General features: G+C 41.5%; 1 protein-coding gene across 1 annotated transcript; it reads left to right on the top strand.

Annotated features, from left to right (window-relative positions):
* The first annotated feature begins 3064 nt into the window (after nt 1-3064).
* On the top strand, nt 3065-6313 carry LOC121541272 (ribonuclease-like 3). The gene is made up of 3 exons (XM_041850262.1): nt 3065-3107; nt 3208-3272; nt 5785-6313. Exon 3 carries the CDS (start codon nt 5793-5795, stop codon nt 6249-6251), a length of 459 nt encoding a protein of 152 aa, XP_041706196.1. The 5' UTR covers nt 3065-3107; nt 3208-3272; nt 5785-5792; the 3' UTR covers nt 6252-6313.
* The last annotated feature ends 8131 nt before the right edge of the window (nt 6314-14444 follow it).

Here is a 14444-nt window from a genome sequence, read left to right as displayed (position 1 = left end):
CAGGACGTGTACTCCAAGCATACGCTGACCAACTGGCAAGTGTCTTCACTGACATTTTCAACAGTCTGTAATACCAACACGTTTCAAGCAGACCACCATAGTCCATGTGCCAAAGAACACTAAGTTAACCTGCCTAAATGACTACCGACCCGTAGCACTCACGTCTGTGGCCATGAAGTGCTTTGAAAGGTTGGTGATGGCTCACATCAACACCATTATCCCAGAAACCCTACACCCACTCCAATTTGCATACTGCCCCAACAGATCCACAGATTATGCAATCTCTATTGCACTCCACACTGCCCATTCTCACCTGGACAAGAGGAACACCTACGTGAAAATCCTATTCATTGACTACAGCTCAGCGTTCAACACCATAGTGCCCTCAAAGCTCATCACTAAGCTAAGGACCCTGGGACTAAACACCTCCCTCTGCAACTGGATCGTGGACTTCCTGATGGGCCGACCCCCAGGCGGTAAAGGTAAGTAACAACACATCTGCCACGCTGGTCCTCAACACGTGGGCCCCTCAGGGGTGCGTGCTCAGTCCCCTCCTGTACTCCCTGTTTATCCATGACTGCATGGCCAGGCACAACTCCAACACCATCATTAAGTTTGCCGACGACACAACAGTGGTAGGCCTGATCACCGACAACGATGAGACAGCCCATAGGGAGGAGGTCAGAGACCTGGCCATGTGGAGCCAGGATAACAACCTCTCCCTCAAAGTGATCAAGACAAAGGAGATGATTGTGGACTACAGGAAAAAAAAAAAGAGGACTGAGCATGCCCCCATTCTCATCGACGGGGCTGTAGTGGAACAGGCTGAAAGCTTCAAGTTCCTTGGTGACCACATCACCAACAAACTATCATGGTCCAAACACACCAAGACAGTCGTGAAGAGGGCACAACAAAGCCTATTCCCCCTCAGGAGACTGAAAAGATATGGCATGGGATATCAGATCCTCAAAAAGTTATACAGCTGCACCATCGAGAGCATCCTGACTGGTTGCAACACAGAGGGTAGTGCGTACAGCCAAGTACATCACTGGGGCCAAGCTTCCTGCCATCCAGGACCTCTATACCAGGCGGTTTCAGAAGAAGGCCCTAAAAATGGTCAAAGACTCCAGCCACCCTAGTCATAGACTGTTGTCTCTGCTACCGCACGGCAAGCGGTACCAGAGCGCCAAGTCTAGGTCCAAAAGGCTTCTTAACAGCTTCTAACCCCATGCCATAAGACCCCTGAACAGCTAATCATGGCTACCCAGACTATTTGCATTGATTTGATTTGATCAGCATCCAGGATCCAAACAACCTGTTTTATAATACATTATACAATATTCTTCCAGAATCCAATGTCCAAAAATGTATGAAGCAATCCTGGACTTCGCAACAGATGTTGGCATCAAGTAGTGTTTATCTCCAGGTTTATTTGGTTTTCCAGTTCTCTGTGTAAGTCAAAGTAGAAGCAAAGAGCAAAGCGCAGGGAAGGATTATGAATTGCTTATCAAGAGAATATTTGTATTCAATCAACTATGGATATCAGTATTTCTGAATAGCACTTTCATAACTGAGTTTGATTGGTACAACAGCTTGTCTTTAATAGAGGGAGTTGACATTTGATTTAGAAGTCTTAAGTCAGGTGGTGTGTTGGCATCATGGGTCATGAGTCACAGCACAGAACTGTCACTTTATAAATTAACAGTCAACTCTCTCCATCCAACACAGAGCTGTCTGGAATGGCAAGATATTGGATTGATTGAATACTGGCCTTAAAGGCCCAGTGCAATCGAAATTCAGTTGTTTCTGTGTTTTGTATCACAATGTACAACAGCTGATGAAAGTAACACTGACAGTTGCTGGTTGAAAATATAATCTACACAAGGCTTTCTAATCAGCAGGTTTGCATGGGCGGGAGTTTCAGCCTTCCATTGCGACTGCACCATGCGGTAAATTGGTTAATAACAAAGAGAGTTCCAAACCTCTCTGCCAATAACATCAAGTTTTCCCTCCCCACAGACTGCTCCCAGACAGTCCTAGCAAAATTCTTGCTTGAGAAATATTGTTTTGCTCAAAAGCTATTTTTGCCAATTTTAATGGAAATCTATTACAGTAACGTACTTCATTGCTAACCAGAAATTATTTGATATTGATATATAAACGGCTGCATTGGGCCTTTAAATTAAAATCAATGTAATATTCAGATTCATTTCTTGATTGTATATTGGATGCAATTCCATCATCTCAGTCACATACATTGGGTCCTGTAACTATTTGTCACAAGTGTATAGAGGAGTAGGCAGGAGGCAGTCGCAGGTTCAGAACTACTGAATTTATTAAAGCACCATAGCTTAAAGCGGGACGAAACACAAAGTGCAAAATATAAAGTACTCAGGAAATAGCAGGAGCAATTCCTCTCAGGAAAACAAGCAACATATACAACGACTGACAAAGACAAATGACAGAGGGAGTATATATACAGTGATAGAGTGGGGATTGGAACCAGGTGTGTGTAATGATGACGAGACATGTCCGGGGTTGATGAGTGAAGGGCGTTTGCCAGTAGCAGGTTCGGCAGCAGCTAGAAGGCCGGCGACGCCGAACGCCTGAGCTGGACAGGAGGGGGAGCCAAAGCGAAGGCTGGTGTAAAACTATTGGCATAACATTAATATAACTTGGCCTAGGACTGCTAAGTTTGGCATCACACATGATGTGAGATATATCTTGATTGATTGGGCCAGTTACTTTACTTTACTAGTTCCTGGGCAGGTTATTAAAATGAATTAAAATGACACTACAGACAGACAATTAGCACATGCAGAGCAGCACAGAATACAACACGACAAGGAAACATATGACAAGCAACCCTTAGCAGGCAGGCAGACAAAAAGCAACCAAACAATATGACAGAAACATAACAAGGTACACACAGCTCTCAAGCTAATTGGGAAAGGGTTCCGTGAATAGTTAGCTAATTCAAACCCCTTTCTCCCCTACAATGTTGCATCACAGGTGCAAGGGTTCCAAAATCAAAGTTCATGACAGCGTATATATAAATCGAGACTCAGGTTAGAGTTACTCACTTCACAGTGGAGACACTCAAACAGGTAAGATGTAATTACAGTACTAGATTACAGTACTAGAACATAAAATAATAACACAATCTGAAGATTGTTGTCTTTGGTTAATGCTGTATTTTATCTGTAGATATCTGAGAGGACAGAAAACAACTTATCAGTCACATCGAAGGCCATTGAAACCAGTTGCCAGAGGTAAGTGCTTTCTCTCTCAAGTAAAATCTAGCCATTTTTAAAAAACCAAATTAGGATTTCAATTATATAATGTAATTTATGTTTGCATAACGTATACAAAATGGCTTTGGAGTATGATGACTCTACTTACTCTATCTTACTATGTAACTTCATCAAACATTTGACAAGCTTTGATGTATAAAACTGTTAATGAAATGACTTGTCATTTTATTTTTGGTATATTTATCAATAGGTGAGATTATTTGAGACACACAACAGTGTTGTTACCTTTCCCCTTAGAGAAAACATATTTTACAGTTTTGAAGCAAAATATACAGTATCACAATATGAAGGGGGGGATAGACATTGCTATGCAATGCTGCTGGTATACATACTGAATTTAGTGGAAGATGGCAATTACAGTAATATACTGTATAGTCCAGGGTTTCACAATAGGCAGTGATTTTATTTGTCCCCCCTTGTTTAAAAATATATATATATATATATATACAGTGGGGAAAAAAAGTATTTAGTCAGCCACCAATTGTGCAAGTTCTCCCACTTAAAAAGATGAGAGAGGCCTGTAATTTTCATCATAGGTACATGTCAATTATGACAGACAAAATGAGAAAAAAAAATCCAGAAAATCACATTGTAGGATTTTTAATGAATTTATTTGCAAATTATGGTGGAAAATAAGTATTTGGTCAATAACAAAAGTTTCTCAATACTTTGTTATATACCCTTTGTTGGCAATGACACAGGTCAAACGTTTTCTGTAAGTGTTCACAAGGTTTTCACACACTGTTGCTGGTATTTTGGCCCATTCCTCCATGCAGATCTCCTCTAGAGCAGTGATGTTTTGGGGCTGTCGCTGGGCAACACGGACTTTCAACTCCCTCCAAAGATTTTCTATGGGGTTGAGATGTGGAGACTGGCTAGGCCACTCCAGGACCTTGATATGCTTATTACGAAGCCACTCCTTCGTTGCCCGGGCGGTGTGTTTGGGATCATTGTCATGCTGAAAGACCCAGCCACGTTTCATCTTCAATGCCCTTGCTGATGGAAGGAGGTTTTCACTCAAAATCTCACGATACATGGCCCCATTCATTCTTTCCTTTACACGGATCAGTCGTCCTGGTCCCTTTGCAGAAAAACAGCCCCAAAGCATGATGTTTCCAGCCCCATGCTTCACAGTAGGTATGGTGTTCGTTGGATGCAACTCAGCATTCTTTGTCCTCCAAACACGACGAGTTGAGTTTTTACCAAAAAGTTATATTTTGGTTTCATCTGACCATATGACATTCTCCCAATCCTCTTCTGGATCATCCAAATGCACTCTAGCAAACTTCAGACGGGCCTGGACATGTACTGGCTTAAGCAGGGGGACACATCTTGCAATGCATGATTTGAGTCCCTGGCGGCATAGTGTGTTACTGATGGTAGGCTTTGTTACTTTGGTCCCAGCTCTCTACAGGTCATTCACTAGGTCCCCCCATGTGGTTCTGGGATTTTTGCTCACCGTTCTTGTGATCATTTTGACCCCACGGGGTGAGATCTTGCGTGGAGCCCCAGATCGAGGGAGATTATCAGTGGTCTTGTATGTCTTCCATTTCCTAATAATTGCTCCCACAGTTGATTTATTCAAACCAAGCTGCTTACCTATTGCAGATTCAGTCTTCCCAGCCTGGTGCAGGTCTACAATTTTGTTTCTGGTGTCCTTTGACAGCTCTTTGGTCTTGGCCATAGTGGAGTTTGGAGTGTGACTGTTTGAGGTTGTGGACAGGTGTCTTTTATACTGATAACAAGTTCAAACAGGTGCCATTAATACAGGTAACGAGTGGAGGACAGAGGAGCCTCTTAAAGAAGAAGTTACAGGTCTGTGAGAGCCAGAAATCTTGCTTGTTTGTAGGTGACCAAATACTTATTTTCCACCATCATTTGCAAATAAATTCATAAAAAATCCTACAATGTGATTTTCTGGAATTTTTTTCCTCAATTTGTCTGTCATAGTTGACGTGTACCTATGGTGAAAATTACAGGCCTCTCTCATCTTTTTAAGTGGGAGAACTTGCACAATTGGTGGCTGACTAAATACTTTTTTTCCCCACTGTATATATATATATATATATATATATATATATATAAAAACATGTAAATACATATTTTTCCTTGTTTGCCATAAAATACTGTAAAATCACCAGGAAATCATCTCAAAGTGATTTAAATGTATGAAATCTGTTCATAAGTATTCCCACAAAATAAATAGAGAGGCATATGTGATCGTATGACAATGTAATCAAGGTATGAAATTATTCTGTTCTTGTCAAATACTATATCTGTTTGGGATTCTTGCGGTCAATTTACAGTGAACAAATTCTTTATGTTCCGGTCCCCCGACCATCCGAAAAATCGGACCACGGCTGAATGTAATTGGGGACCCCTGGCTTATGGTTTACACTGGTATAGTAATTAATAGTAATAGTAATATACTAGTAATAGTCTGACTTACCCTGCCTGTGTCTCCATTTAGGTGAAGTCATGGGGTTCCAGAGGGCTTTCCTGCTCCTGGTGTTGCTGTGTGCCACAGTGATGGTACACGGTCAACCGGCCAACATTAGCCCTCGTTATCAACACTTTCTCCGACAGCACGTCAAGGGGGATATGACGATTCAGAAGTGTCAGGGTGTGATGGGCTACTTGAAGTTGACCGAGCCTGATAGCGAAAATTGCAAAATGAAAAACACCTTCATTAAAGCCAATTCAAATCAGGTCAGGGCCATTTGTACTGGTGGTGGAACACCTAGGGAAAACGGTCTGGTTGAAAGCAATAATCCCTTCCCTGTAGTCATATGTAAACACAAGTGTCCAAAGAAAACGCTATGTCAACACACACATCCCAGATGTGAATATGAGGGTTCTTCGTCCACCAGGAAAGTTGTCATTGCTTGTGAACGAGAATGGCCAGTGCACTATGGCGACGATATTCTTCTTGTCTAATTTAGCTGATTGCTATGAAGTGGTTCTCTGAAATAACTAATAATAATAATTTGCCACCTGAATTACTGTCTCCTGTTTTGTTTTTCAATATGATGACAACACATTACTGGGGATTTTGAACCAATTCCTAGTATTAGTTGATTAGTGTCCATTGATCTGCAAACATTTAATTATCTGAAAGAACGACCAAAATACGTCTCAGGGTTTGATTGAATTTCAGTCCATTGCAGTCTTTGAAGGGGGCATACATGATTGTTGGATATTTATAGGCCATAGTCTCATATTACAGTAATGCTTAACTAGAGAGTAAACAAACGGAGCTCATTTCCAAACTAAAGAACAGAAATGTTACCATGACCTTTGAACTCTCTTGTTTTCTACCGCAAACTGAAATAATGTTCCAGATTAGGTTTAAGTTTGTTTGATATAGGTTTTTCACCAAATCTCCTAGTACTTTGATATGACAATTTTTACCAACCAAAAACAACTTGAAACACTTTATATAGAATTGCAAACAAGATGTGTCATAATTTGATTTCATATAGTTAGGAAGTCACATGCATACCATAAAACATTGTTAAAATGTTTGAGCCAAACAGTATACTCAACCAGAGGAAATCCCATTGTTTACATATAGATTTGAAAAGGCTTTGTGTGTGGTGCTCCCACATAAAGTGGTTGACTCATTTGCATGTGTATTTCCGCTGTCATTCCAGGTTCAAGTGACAATAACGTTATCCAGACTCCAAAGCAATCATTTTGTTTAGAAAGAACGACCAGTCCTTTCGCAAATATGCAAAAATAACTAATGACTGGGGTGTGTCTGTAGCAACATGACCAAAAGGTTCTTTGCCCAGACTCTTTTTTCGTAAGGGATGTTTTAATGAAAATATGTAATAGATTATTTTAAAAAATATGTTAGTAACAGTTTTATAAAAGCAGTATCATGAATTAAAACTACTGAAGCCAAAAAAGAAAGGAAATTCACATGAGCACCACAAATCCTAGTTGGTCTATTGTACTTCAAACAATGTGTATGTGTCACGAGATGGATTGGTAGGTAAGTGGGTGGCGGGGCTGGTGTGATCAGACTTACCTGCAGCGCGTTGGCTAATCGGACAGGTAGCTGGGGATTGGCTGTAATTTATTTTAAAAGCCCTGTGTTTTGTGGTGTTCCGGGCTTGGAGTTGAGCGGAGAATGTCTCTCTGTGGGGATCGGGCCCCTATGCAAGTGGCCATGTGTTGGGTGTTTGCTGTGATCGCACTAGACCAGTGTCTGCGGGACGAGAAGTCTTACTGGCAAATTCGAGTGAGGAAGTGGGCGGCTGCGCTGATGATGAACTGGGGGCTGTGGAGCTGAGTGGTGATCTGAGAGCAGAGGCATTTTTTTTGTTTTTTTGTTTTTATTTCAACTTTTTTTAACCAGGTAAGCCAGTTGAGAACAAGTTCTCATTTACAACTGCGACCTGGCCAAGATAAAGCAAAGCAGTGTGATAAAAGCAACAACAACACAGAGTTACATATGGAATAAACAAAACGTACAGTCAATAACACAGTAGAAATTCAATATACAGTGTGTGCAAATGTAGTAAGTTATGGAGGTAAGGCAATAAATAGGCCATAGTGCAAAATAATTACAATTTAGTATTAACACTGGAGTGATAGATGTTCAGAAGATGATGTGCAAATAGAGATACTGGGGTGCAAATTAGCAAAATAACAATGTAAATAACAATATGGGGATGAGGTAGTTGGGTGGGCTAATTACAGATGGGCTGTGTACAGGTGCAGTGATCGGTAAGCTGCTCTGACAACTGATGCTTAGAGTTAGTGAGGGAGATAAGTGTCTCCAGCTTCAGAGATTTTTGCTGTTCGTTCCAGTCATTTGCAGCAGAGAACTGGAAGGAATGGCGGCCTAAAGAGGTGTTAGCTTTGGGGATGACCAGTGAGATACAGTGAGGGAAAGAAGTATTTGATCCCCTGCTGATTTTGAAAGTTTGCCCACTGACAAAGAAATGATCAGTCTATAATTTTAATGGTAGGTTTATTTGAACAGTGAGAGACAGAATAACAACAAAACAATCGAGAAAGACGCATGTCAAAAATGTTATAAATTGATTTGCATTTTAATGAGGGAAATAAGTATTTGACCCCCTCTAAATCAGAAAGATTTCTGGCTCCCAGGTGTCTTTTATACAGGTAACGAGCTGAGATTAGGAGCACACTCTTAAAGGGAGTGCTCCTAATCTCAGCTTGTTACCTGTATAATAGACACCTGTCCACAGAAGCAATCAATCAATTAGATTCCAAACTCTCCACCATGGCCAAGACCACAGAACTCTCCAATGATGTTAGGGACAATATTGTAGACCTACACAAGGCTGGAATGGGCTACAAGACCATTGCCAAGCAGCTTGGTGAGAAGGTGACAACAGTTGGTGCGATTATTTGCAAACGGAAGAAACACCGAATAACTGTAAATCTCCATCGGCCTGGGGCTCCGTGCAAGATCTCACCTCGTGGAGATCTAATGATCATGAGAACGGTGAGGAATCGGCCCAGAACTACACGGGAGGATCTTGTCAATGATCTCAAGGCAGCTGGGACCATAGTCACCAAGAAAACAATTTGTAACACACTACGCCGTGAAGGACTGAAATCCTGCAGCGCCCGCAAGGTCCCCCTGCTCAAGAAAGCACATATACAGGGCCGTCTGAAGTTTGCCAATGAACATCTGAATGATTCAGAGGAGAACTGGGTGAAAGTGCTGTGGTCAGATGAGACCAAAATCAAGCTCTTTGGCATCAACTCACTCGCCGTGTTTGGAGGAGGAGGAATGCTGCCTATGACCCCAAGAACACCATCCCCACCGTCAAACATGGAGGTGGAAACATTATGCTTTGGGGGTGTTTTTCTGCTAAGGGGACAGGACAACTTCACCGCATCAAAGGGACGATGGACGGGGCCATGTATCATCAAATCTTGGGTGAGAACCTCCTTCCCTCAGCCAGAGCATTGAAAATGGGTTGTGGATGGGTATTCCAGCATGACAATGACCCAAAACACACGGCCAAGGCAACAAAGGAGTGGCTCAAGAGGAAGCACATTAAGGTCCTAGAGTGGCCTAGCCAGTCTCCAGACCTTAATCCCATAGAAAATCTGTGGAGGGAGCTGAAGGTTTGAGTTGCCAAACGTCAGCCTCGAAACCTTAATGACTTGGAGAAGATCTACAAAGAGGAGTGGAACAAAATCCCTCCTGAGATGTGTGCAAACCTGGTGGCCAACTACAAGAAACGTCTGACCTCTGTGATTGCCAACAAGGGTTTTGCCACCAAGTACTAAGTCATGTTTTGCAGAGGGGTCAAATACTTATTTCCCTCATTAAAAAGCAAATCAATTTATAACATTTTTGACATGCGTTTTTCTGGATTTTGTTGTTGTTATTCTGTCTCTCACTGTTCAAATAAACCTGCCATTAAAATTATAGACTGATCATGTCTTTGTCAGTGGGCAAACATACAGAATCAGCAGGGGATCAAATACTTTTTTCCCTCACTGTATACCTACTGGAATGCATACTACGGGTGGGTGTTGCTATGGTGACCAATGAGCTAAGATAAGGCAGGGATTTGCCTAGAAGTGATTTATAGATGACCTGGAGCCAGTGGGTTTGGCGACGAATATGTAGAAAGGGCCAGCCAACGTGAGCGTACAGGTCACAATGGTGGGTAGTATATGGGGCTTTGGTGACAAAAATGGATGGCACTGTGATAGACTACATCCAATTTGCTGAGTAGAGTGTTGGAAGATATTTTGTAAATGACATCGCCGAAGTCAAGGATCGGTAGGATAGTAGGTTTTACGAGGGCATGTTTAGCAGCATGAGTGAAGGAGGCTTTGTTGCGAAATAGGAAGCCGATTCTAGATTTAACTTTGGATTGGAGATGTTTAATGTGAGTCTGGAAGGAGAGTTTACGTTCTAACCAGACACCTAGGTATTTGTAGTTGTCCACATATTCTAAGTCAGACCCGCTGAGAGTAGTGATTCTAGTCGGGCAGGCGGGTGCAAGCAGCATTCGATTGAAGAGCATGCATTTAGTTTTTACTAGTGTTTAAGAGCAGTTGGAGGCCACGGAAGCTCGTTTGGAGGTTTGTTAACACAGTGTCCAGTGAAGGGCCAGATGTATACAAAATGGTGTCGTCTGCGTAGAGGTGGATCTGAGAGACACCAGCAGCAAGAGCGAAATCATTGATATACACAGAGACTAGAGTCGGCCCGAGAACTGAACCCTGTGGCACCCCCATAGAGACTGCCAGAGGTCCAGAAAACAGGCCCTCCGATTTGACACATTGAACTCTATCTGAGAAGTAGTTGGTGAACCAGGCGAGGCAGTCATTTGAGAAACCAAGGCTATTTAGTCTGCCAATAAGAATGCTGTGATTGACAGAGTTGAAAGCCTTGGCCAGGTCGATGAAGATGGCTGCACAGTACTGTCTTTTATCGATCGCGGTTATTATATTGTTTAGGACCTTGAGCGTGGCTGAGGTGCACCCATGACCAGCTCGGAAACCAGATTGCATAGCGGAGAAGGTACGGTGGGATTCGAAATGGTCGGTGATCTGTTTGGTACAACGCACATCTAGGAGCTTCGCCAAGTAATGGACGTGATGTCTTGATGGTGTGCTTGCTGTCTCAGCTAAATACTGTAAAGTACCTTCATTTTGATGGCTTGATGGTGTGTTTGCTGGTGAGGCTGACAGTGTTCCCTGAGAGGAAGGCTGCCATCTGGGCTAAGGTTGCCTGGTGGGTCATTTTCCTCTCAGTAATGGTAGGACTGCTACTGCTGGCTCTGCTCGGCTTTCTGCTGTGGAAGGTAACACAATGTGGAATACATACTGTGGAAGCCAGAGGTTGGTGGGAGGAGCTATAGGAGGACGGCTCCTTGCAATTAATAAATAATACATGGAACGCAAAAGCATCAAACATGTTCCCTTTATTCCATTCCATTATTCCATTACAATGAGCCTGTCCTCATATAGCTCCTCTCACCAGCCTCTGGTGGAAGCCAAATATTGATATGAATATTGAAACGTCTGGTAATCTTTATTTTGTGTGTTTGTGTTTACTCCGGCTACAAATAAAGCTGTCTATTTAAGTGATAATGCCCTGGAAGCCGGTGTTTGGAGGATATATTGGCACGTGTATTGTTGGCAAACCGTGCGAATATATCCTCCAAACACCGGCTTCGAGGAAATTATCACTTTTATACAACGGGTTACCAACGTATTCAAATAATGATTGACATATTTTCATTAAACGTCATTTTGATTAATTTATTCATACTATTTCATCCTTCCACAAGATATAGTCCCGACACAAATCTAGGGTTGCTACCCAAGCCAGCTGGTCCTTCGTTCTATTGGTTTGGTTGCCAGAGACGGGACCCAGTCGTTCAGTCTTTTGGTTCTGTATCTATGGACACGACCCAGTCGTTCAGTCTTTTGGTTCTGTATCTATGGACGCGACCCAGTCGTTCAGTCTTTTGGTTCTGTATCTATGGACGCGACCCAGTCGTTCAGTCTTTTTGTTCTGTATCTATGGACGCGACCCAGTCCTTCGTTCTAAATGTTCCATTGCCATACTGGCTTATCCCTTACCTGCTAGCTAGCCAATTACGGCTAATTTCCAGTCACGTCAAAAAGTGTAGCCAGAATAACAGCAAAGTAGCTTCATTTGCATTTGTTAAGCTGTTTTCTAGTGACATTTATTTAGATAGATCCATAACAATGAGCTAATGAGGGGCGATTTCGTTTTACCTTTTTTCAATTGACATTTCTTTGTATATATCCATAAAAATGATGCCAGCTGATTCATGATTTCGACTGGCTGAGAAACGCTGCCTGCCTGTCTGTCTCGTCCTGACACGTTCATTACTATGGGACAGCTGGAGATCGAATTTGAATATTTAAACAATGTTGCAAATGTCAGAGAGACAGAAAGCAAGGCTTATACAAATCTCAGCTGTTGAAAACTACATGTTAGTCTAAAAGAAATGTGAGATAATGTCTAGATGCTTTTTATAGTGGAAATCAAGTTTATAACTTGTCTGGCAGGGCTGATGAGACAGTGGATTGCGCAGTCAGATGGAACAGAGTAAATAGGCATTTTAACGTCATAGATATAGCCGGTGGTAATTTGTGGAATAGACACCGTCTGGAATGCGCTTTTAACCTGCATTCAGCATTCAGGATTATACCCACCCGTTGTATAATTGATCATGTTGTAGTGCAGATGCTTCAAGTACCCTGTGGCTAAAACGTACCACATCATGCATAAGATCACAGAGGAACGTCACTCCATTTGGGTCCAACTGCATTGGCACAGGGACTTTGACACACATCAATACAATGAATTGAACAAAATCGTGAAAAAGCTAAATTTTAAGATTGTGTATGTACACCAATGTTTAAAAGCTTACCACCTCTTTTGAAGAGCACCCCCCAAATGTACATAAAATGTCATGGTTTTCAGTGGTTTTCCTTTAACTTCTTCGTTTTTAATGGTTGTATTGATATCATACTGTACCTGTGAATCTGTGTCTATGACTGCCATGTGGATATGAATACAAATGTGAGCTTGAACATTAGCACCACTGGTAGCAATAATAAAGTTACCAGAAGAGACTTGAATTCTGAAAAGAGTAAAAATTGATTTACAGGCACATTTTGACAGTTTAATGAAACGGAGTAATCTATTTCCCAAAATGGTTACATCTTAAAGTTGTACTATCAACTATCCTTTTACAGTAATGGAATGTAGTATATTATATGGGAGTGTTGATATGAGGTCCTAGTGGTTCCACTAACAGACTAGAAACCAAAAGTTTATTGAATAAAAACAACCGCCATCCAGTGACCTCTCATTAATTTCAATGGTGCACTTTGATAGTCAATAGCATCTATCATTGTTGAATTTAATAATGATGCTTCATTAAATAAACAGACAAAATCCATATTTTGACCTGACATACATCACCACTCCCACACAGACTTACTATCTAATGTACAAGGTTAAGAAGAACCTTAGGAAACATACAATCCCCTCAAACAAGGGATGCTGCAATTGGTCATTCAACAAAAAAAAGTGTGCTTGAACGTTCTCAATACATTCTTATTGTATTAACCATCTTTTTTTGCTTACACTTCTCTCTCTTCTCGTTTTCTGTACACTTTCATGACCTTTCCCTTTTCTTCAACCGCTAGTCTCTTTAATCAAGTCGATCTGTCTCCACTTTGTAGAGCTTGTTCTTTTATTTAGTTATGATTTAATACTTGCTGTAAGTGTTTGCTCTATGCTTGGTGGAGACTTGAATGTCCTTGGCTACTTTTTCTCACCTTTAACCAGTCTTGTGTCATCATCATATCAGTTTTATTGAAGTTCCCAGTCATAAACATTCACTTTCTCTCAACCCTCGCTGTTGTGTGTTAGTAAATGATATGAGACATTCAGGAAATAATTGTCTGAGGTACATTTAATGTGGCTTTACAGTAGGGTTAAGACACTCACCACACCTCCATTTTCACTCTTATCAATCACTCTTTCACATTTCTTATTCAGAGCTCATTTAACCAAGCTGCCATTGGGATTGTGTTGCTTTTCAGAAAAGTAAATACAAAAGTTTAAAGACTGTTTTGAGCACCATTTTGTAACCTCCCCTATCAACACCCCATTCCTTTTTTTTTACTAAGCCTTACTCAAACGATACAAAACCACACACACACGCTGCTCCCAACCTATCATGAGTCCCAGGAACAATCTCTCCATGGGAGATCTCAGGGGAAACTTTGTATGAAGGCTGGTCCAGTGGTCCTCAAATATCCCTGGTTAATATCCGCACATTCAAACCAAGACGCATGAAATGCATGTCCAACACAGCAGTGTGATGGGATGGGGAGAAATTATCCAATAAGAATGCTATTCTACTTTTCAATTATTTCACTGATGTGTCATTGTAAGCTTTCTGACAGACAGACAGCACAACACAATCCTCTCCTTAATGCTCCCATAAAAAAAAGTGTTTGTCTGGTTTGAAGGAGCCCTAAGCTGGTGATGAGCAAATGATTCAACAATGAACTGGCGACTGATGAACAATGAAATGGACATTAACTTCACAACATGCCAATGTTACAAGG

Source organism: Coregonus clupeaformis, chromosome 3 (genome assembly GCF_020615455.1).
Source record: "Coregonus clupeaformis isolate EN_2021a chromosome 3, ASM2061545v1, whole genome shotgun sequence".
NCBI classification, from domain to species: Eukaryota; Metazoa; Chordata; class Actinopteri; order Salmoniformes; family Salmonidae; genus Coregonus; species Coregonus clupeaformis.
The sequence above is the reverse complement of the archived record's forward strand: the minus strand, read 5'-3'. Positions and strand labels throughout refer to the sequence as shown.